The sequence below is a fragment of the Limulus polyphemus genome, unplaced genomic scaffold, assembly GCF_000517525.1.
Source record: "Limulus polyphemus unplaced genomic scaffold, Limulus_polyphemus-2.1.2 Scaffold10, whole genome shotgun sequence".
Classification (NCBI taxonomy): Eukaryota; Metazoa; Arthropoda; class Merostomata; order Xiphosura; family Limulidae; genus Limulus; species Limulus polyphemus.
In genome coordinates this window covers 1,536,133-1,544,186 of record NW_013665620.1, presented here as the reverse complement: position 1 = coordinate 1,544,186, position 8,054 = coordinate 1,536,133, and the positions used below count along the sequence as shown (strand labels likewise).

The 8,054-nt window shown below is 29.4% G+C and overlaps 1 protein-coding gene across 4 annotated transcripts in view; it reads left to right on the top strand.

Annotated features, from left to right (window-relative positions):
* Positions 1-7,938, top strand: part of LOC106478371 (zinc finger protein ubi-d4 B-like) — a 52,906-nt gene extending 44,968 nt beyond the window's left edge. For 2 of the 4 annotated variants that reach the window (XM_022382014.1, XM_022382012.1), the window contains exons 7-9: positions 28-140; positions 715-796; positions 3,810-7,938. In XM_022382014.1, coding sequence (XP_022237722.1) covers positions 28-140; positions 715-796; positions 3,810-3,871 — 257 coding nt within the window. In that variant the 3' untranslated portion in view covers positions 3,872-7,938. Of the gene's footprint in view, positions 1-27; positions 141-694; positions 797-3,809 lie in introns of all 4 variants that reach the window. The other 2 variants (XR_002609903.1, XM_022382019.1) reach the window with 2 other exon arrangements.
* The last annotated feature ends 116 nt before the right edge of the window (positions 7,939-8,054 follow it).

Here is an 8,054-nt window from a genome sequence, read left to right as displayed (position 1 = left end):
GTATTCATTTGGTCTTTGGTTCATTAGCTCATCCCACTTGTCTGCAGTTCACCCCCAACATGACAGCTTCAGTGAAACAGTATCGTTGGCAGTGCATTGAATGCAAATCATGTGGTCTGTGTGGAACCTCGGACAATGATGTAAGCATTTATTATACATGTTATCCAACTATGTTTAATAATCTGTACATGCTATCTTGCCATGTTTATTTTTTTACATTTTTATAATTCATACTCTTATAAGTTTAATTGCTAAAGTTTTTTAGCATTTTCTTTCGTATATTTATATATTTTCTTTGTTATGCTATATTATTTAATTAATAAAAATGGTCTCTGTAAGTAGTGAAAATCTCAAATCAGCTTTTAGTTCAGTAAAAAATCAATCTTAAACTTAAAAAGCCTGTATGATGATGAAATTTGGATAAGGTGCTGTTTTAGTTCATATCCATTTAAAGAAAAATACAGGAAGAGAAAAATAAATTTTGGCCATAATAAATATTTTGAATAAATAAATGTATTTAGGTCATAATAAACAACAAATATAGGTCATTTCCCTATTTTTCCAGACTTTATGGACACACTGTGGAGTTACTATGGGTTTGTTATTTAAAAATGATTAATAAAGTTAATGGATTTAACTTTGAGTATGTGTTTCATGTAATCTTTGTATGTAAATACTTGTAATTTTAAAGCAGATGACTACTATTTCTGGCAGGACCAGCTTTTGTTCTGTGATGACTGTGACCGAGGATACCATATGTACTGCTTGAATCCTCCTTTATCAAATCCTCCAGAAGGTAAGTCACGTTTAAATGTAAGTTTCTGCTGTATTTCATGTATGTTCAGTGCTTTCTCCATTCTTCAAAGTTTGAGAATCCAAGAGACCATTTACTTTACAATTTTGGGGGTCCAAAGGAAAAGTTAGGGGTCCCTGCACTAAGACCTTCAGGATCAACTTTTGAAGCTATGTGTATAACACCATTTTTTGTTTAGTGGTGCTGGTATCTGCAAACCAAAAGATCATTTTGGTTTGATATGACATGATGATATGATTGTTCCCAAAATTACTTATATTTTGATTAATTAATTATATTTTATTATGTAAGATGAAAGCACTTTTAATATTTTCTCACTTGAAAAAATTTATTGTTGTGCATTCAGTATTCCAAGGCAGAGGATGAATATTGATTAAATACTTTAACCATAGATTTGTACAGTATTCTTAAACACTATCATGTTTCTACTTATATGTCTTAGTATGAGTAGACAGCAAAAAGAGCAGCTTCTGCAAATGATAGAAATAGCAGGTTAATAAATAAGAAATATTACAGGATTATAAATAAATAACTTTTTGTTGATGTGCTCTTAAAGGCCGCTGGTCTTTGAAAGTGTTGATATCAAGAACCTTCAAGCATGGGTTAATATGGCATAAAAGGCTGAATCAGAAGTTGAGGTTGATTTTGTGCAGACCAGCAGTCGATAACAAAAACAAGTTGAGATACCTATACTTTAGAGCCCTTTTCAAACATTGTATTCAAAACATACTGATACTTTAGGGTACCTTGTAAGTATTGCAGCTAGAAATAATATTGAGGCTGATGATTTTTAAGATCCAGATCAATTTAGACTTAACAAAAGTAAATAAATATCCCTCTACTCAGAATATTGTAAGGAAAGAAATGTTGCTTCTGGTGTATGCATATGAGAAAGTTTTTTTTTAGTCATAAATGAACATACGTACATTAATGGAAATCTTGATTTTTTAAGTCTTTAATTCACTTTTAAGAATGTAATAATATTGGCTTGTGACTACTTTCTAAAGAGTAAAATAGAAGTTTCTAATTCTGATTTTGACATTTTCCTTTCTTGAACACACTGTGTAGATGACACATCTCAGCATTGAAATGGAAGATGTTTTGCTGCAGCATAACACTCCTTTCTCATCTCGCATCTAGTTCTAACCTATCACCTTAACTTCAGTCATTTTGATTCTCCCACAGATGGTTTACACTTTACAACAGATAATGTTCTTTATGCACATTTATACCGTTAGCTTCATAATATCACATTGTATTTTATGAACTGCAGAGGACAAAATATCCAGGTTCACTTTTCAATTTGTGAATCAAAACAACCCAGTTGCAAATCACAAATGAGTCATTCCTTTCTCTTGTATGTTGTCTTCGAGACCTCCAACAACACATTGAAAGTGCTGTAATGTTTCTGTTTGATATACAAAAGTCAAATCTGATGTTCATTTCTTGGAAATTTCTGCCAAATGGCACATACAGTATTTTCATTTTGTCATTTTCACATTTTATAGCAGTTTGTTTATGACGTTTGGAATGTGCCATTTCACCTGGTCGGTGGCTAAGACTAGCCAGCTAGACTAGACTATGTACGTACAGTACATGCACTGCACATTTAGCATTGAGCCGGTTACGAGCTCTCAATACTGGCTCAGGTCCCAAGGGCCGACCACGTGATCATTTCTACTTGTATATAGATCTAATACTATAACTTTTAATACAGTTAGTGCATCTTCACAAAATTTGGCAGACTTTTAGTAAGTATTGCAAGTCGTTTTTAATTAAGTAATTTTACTAAAGATTTGTCCGTCTTTTTTTTTACCAGTCCAAGTGCAAAATGATTTTCATGTTAAAATTAAAAACACTTTTCAACATCTCAGAAATGCCAAATGTCATTTACATGATCTCTAAAACCTCCTAAATACATTTCAAATGTTATTTTCAGTAAAACTTTGTATTTTATCTGTTTTTTACATTAACTCTGTTATGGTTGGTCAAGTTGTTTGACTTTGTAACCACCAAACAAAAATTGAAAGAAATATAAATTATCCTTTTTTTTCTTTCAAGAATGATTTCAAGTTGTAACATGAAACTACACTCGTTTATCCTAAGTAGCTTTAAACTCATAACAGCATACATCTATTTGTACTTAAATTTATTGTTTTTTATTTCCAATCCACCAAATTATTTTGTCCTCTAAAACTGGTATGATGCTCAAAAAATGATAAAGAAAACATATTGTATTTAACCAGACTGTGTTGAGAAGTGATATTTGGTTTTTCACGTTCATATTCTTTGACATGAATGGCCTGTATGAAATAAAAGTTTGTTTCTTTCCGGATACATTTTTTATCTGGTAGAGACTGAATCATATTCTTGTGTGTATGAAAACGTTTTTCTAAAAACACTGTACAAGGGCTAATGAAGAAATCATATTTCTGCAATTATGAAGAAAGAGCAAAATATTGAATTAGTAATTCTGATCTTGTATTCTAAATTCACAGGATAAGTATTCTGGTGTAAAGAAATCTGTTTTGTTTCAGAATTATGTATTTGCAATAAAGAACCAGACTACAGAAATTATGAAGTAGTTTGGTACCTTCAAACTATTTACTGATATTTGTCTTGAAGCTTACTGACAGTAAATACCTGAGAGTTTATGGTTATCTGGGTTATATGTCTGGGTTATTCTTGAAACTACAGTCAATGATATTGACAATTGTACAATTTGTGAAACTTACCTTTAAACACAAAATTATTTGGTTTTTCACTCATTTTCTGCTACAAAATATAAAATTTAAAAACAAAAATCTGTGCAAGTGCAAATATATATATTATATATATTGTAATTCAATGTATTATTATAACATTTACAAGTACAAGTTCCTTCAGTAAAAAAAGAATTATAGAGTTTTATTGTTTAAAATGAAAAACAGTAAGGATGCTTCTTAGTTTAGATAATGGTTTTGATTATTTATCATTTACTACTTATGTTTTTCAGGGTCTTGGAGCTGCCACCTGTGTATTGAAGAATATCATGGAGGAAGAATACAGATGGGATAGTCAAAATGTTTCCTTGAAAATTTGTAGAATTAAGGATCTCACTATAACAATCTTGTTTTTGAAAATTAGAATATTCACAGAATTTTGACATCTCTTCTTCTTAGTGTTCTTTTTCTGTGTTTCGTAGTTGATAGAGTTAGATCATTTTAATCTGGTTTCTGTGTTAATTGTAGAAAAACAGTGAGATGTCTGTTTGGTAATGCACAAGAGAACTGTAAAGATCTGCCAAAATAAATATTACATCCTATGTCGCTTAAGATATATGACATAAAAAACAAATATGGATGATTTTTAAATGCGTCTTTCCAGAGTTATGTAAGATGCAGCATCAAAAAAGTTCTACACCTAATTGGATTGTAAAGTCAGTTTTACTTTATTATCTAGGATTCTTCATTATAATTTGCTAGTTCAAGGATAAACCATTGTTAGCTTACTCAGAGGTATGCTGCTAACTGGAAAATAAATAGTATATTTGTTTTATATTGAACAAAGTTTGTAAGTATATTGAAGTTTCTATTATATAACATCATATTAGATCCCAAGAAACAGTTTTTTGTCTACTAACTTTCTAGATATGCTTGGTAATTGTTGAATAGCATTAGTTTAGTGAAGGATAAATAAAAATGTTTCCTGTTGACTAAAGATGAATGTTTCCTAAGAAAATTCATTATCAAGTTATATATATATTGTTAACATGATGTACTTGTGGATATTTTCTGTGTTTAAAACAACACTATTATTGAGAACATAATTTCTTAACTATTATAACATTAATACTACTATTTGAAAACTATAAGGCTGCTAAATTCCACCTTTGCAGTAAAATATTTAGGGGTTTATGCCTCAGTATCAAAGTGATTTTGTATTTTCTAGTGTTAAATATGATAATGATACATTTTATTCAGTTTTTTATAACTTATTTTAATTAGTATATTATCACTTAAAAACTTTCAATCTGTTTTTAAAAATTGTGAAATTAATGGTTAGATATTCATCTCTGTGCAGTTAACAGGTAATTATTTTATTTCTTTAACTGCTAAATGTAACAATAAAAATGATATGTGTGTGTATATGTGTGTACACGCATGCACACTGATGTTACAAAGTGTGAATGTTTTAAAATGTTATTACCATCCTTTTTGAGCCTTAATAAGGCATTCTTTCAAGTGTTTTTGGCAGTAAGAAAAGTTACTGAAGTATATTTCATCTTTATTAGTTAGACTTTGAAAAAATGTTTTATTTAATCAAAGGCAAACTCTCAAGAAATTTTTATTTGTGACTTTCGTCGTGTGTTTCCAAAACTTAAGCCAAAAGTTCTGCATTTGAGAAATCTTGGATGAAAACTTGTGTTGTTATAACCATACGAACTTATGAGTGAAAGAAGAATGTCATATGTCAAATACACTATTTTGTGTTAACATATAAATGTTTATTCACATTAATTTCATTATCAGCCATTGTATTGTCAAACAATGTTCGTTATGTGGTTATGTGTATATTATTAGATTACTGTTTATATGTTCCTATGTATAGTACTAGGTATGTGTGTATGTATGAAACCCAATACTAGTGGTAATGATATACCATAGTGTTTCTAACAAAACAAATCATGTATCTTGTAGAGAGTGTCAAAAGCTAAATATTTACATAAATTGTGTTAAACTATGATATTCTCTACCAAATCATAAAGGAAAAATTCAATAAGAAATGCACACATTTTTTTATGTTAAATTTTGCTGTACCAATAAATTGCTAACATAGGTTGGCATAGCATAATTAAAAAAAATTGGACTTACCAAAACTTGTGGTACAAAGAAAAAACTAATAGTTCAAGTAAATGTTAGCAGTCATGAAATTAGTGTTGGTTAAAACATTTTGAAATCTTCAAACAAATGACTTTTACCAAACGATAAAACAATTCTTGTATGAATGTTGAGAAACTGGAATGCTAAATTTTTTATTTTATGTAAAACCTAGATTATAATTCTCTTAATGTGTTTGAAAATAGCTGGCCATGAAATAATATAATTGTATCATAAACAAGAATTAAAAAGTGACAGAATTTATCATTATTTAGCTTATGATTGATCAATCAGCTGTGATTGTTTGAACTATAGAAATTTAAGTAGAAATTATAAAGTTAAAATGTGTGGTAGAATCTAATGAGTAACTTTAATGTAGTATGTTTTTATTTTATTTTTAAAACTGTGTTAAATGTATTTTGAAGAGAGAAGAAATCACTAGTTTTGGTTTCTTATGTTAATGACAGAATACTAGTTTCAGTTAGCTAGTATGTATTACATTCCTACTTGTAAGAAGGACTGCTGGAAACAAAAACATAAGGTTTTTAAAATGTTCATCATGTTTTTTCTCTGCACAGTGGAAAGTGAGTTTTATAAATAACTACCTGATTGTGTCATAATTCACTTTATGATGTTGTTCTGCTATGTGGTAAGATACTCATTTTATAAAAGATAATACTGACATTGGAAATCAGTGGCAGGTTGTAACAGTGTTAGATGCAAATCTTGTGCATCTTAAAAAGTCCGAAATTAAAGTCTGTTTAAGAAACTGATAGTGATTTAAAAAAGTAAATAGGGTGAATGTATGGCTGTAATAATTGTGTGTGCTGTACTCTGAGTATTCACTAAGTTGATTAGTACTGTCATATTGAAATTCAGTGTGTGCATGAACTAAGGTTTTTTTATCCTGATGTCTCAGTGACACTAAGTGAAAAAGTCAGCTGTATAACAGGTAATTGGTCTATTTTTGTAAGTTTTTTCAGAATGTATATGCATCATCTGAAATTTATTATAATGGTGTCTGAGTGGCACTAAATGAAGAAGATAGCATTTTAGAATGTTTTAAAAACAATCTGGTTCCTAAATCTTATTATGTATTTTGGCATCATACCTGTGTTTACACTGTAATACATGTTTGAATGCATAGAGTAATGTGAGATAGTCTTGACAATAGTGTGATCTACATGTGTATTTTTGTACTTGGTATTTGAAATCTAGTGATGCCCATTGATATTTGAATTGTTACAGGAGTATTAGGATGTACTCTGTGCGTGTTCCTGACTAGCCATTCATGTACAGAGTGATTTTAGTTCTCAGTAATGTTAATTAATTAAAGCATGCTATACTTTTTAATGATATGTATTCTTATACATAGATCTGTGTATATGCACATTGTGAATCAGGCTGTAATATATCACTGCAGAGTACGGCTATAGATATATTCAGTACTTGCGTTATATTCCCAAATTTCAAAGAGATTTTAGTACAATCTTATAGACATTTCATTTGAAATATTTACTTGGTAAATAACTTTTAACTACATATATTCACATACTTTTTTAATACTTTGTATTGCTGACTTCAAGCTTGTGATGCAGAAAGGATTTGATTTTCTATAATTTTTTGTTTAAAAGTTAGATCTCTCACAGTAACAAATTTCAGAATTTTTGAACTTCCAAGTATAAATTTTTTTCTGAATTTAGAACAGAACATATTTGAAATGCAAACACAGTAAGACATAATGGCCAAACAAAAAAAGCTTGTTCAGAAATCAAAGTCAAGGGGGAAAACTGTTTTGTTACTTTTTTTGTGTTCAATTTTGATTTTGTAGATGAAATCGCAAGATAATTGCATTACTCAATTTATTATCCTATATTCCTATGTGTTTTCATATTTAAGCAAATGCACATGACTGTTAGAAATGGGAAAGACTGTTGGTGCTATTGTAATTAATTTTTGTGTAAATTGGAATGATGTTAACAATACCATATGAAGCTAGCACAGACACGAGATGATTTCCACAGTTTGAAGCTCATACTCTATATTCAAGGTTTGGGAATGAAGAAGAGGTCCTGGTAAACCTTGCAGCAAATGAATAATGTGTTGTGAGCCTGGAAGGATAATTTTAGTCTTAGATTACTGTTTTTTTGCTAACCTAACACTACAACTAATCAAAGATTAATTTAATAGTAAAAAAATCCTAAGTAAAATAATGTTGAACATGAACCATTGTTATTTTTAAACACACTGAGAGAGGTACTATACTAATATATATATATATATATATATATATATATATATATATATATATATATATATTATACTACGTTACGTACGTACGTAGTAGTACGTAGTACGAGTAACGTACGTAACTAACGTAA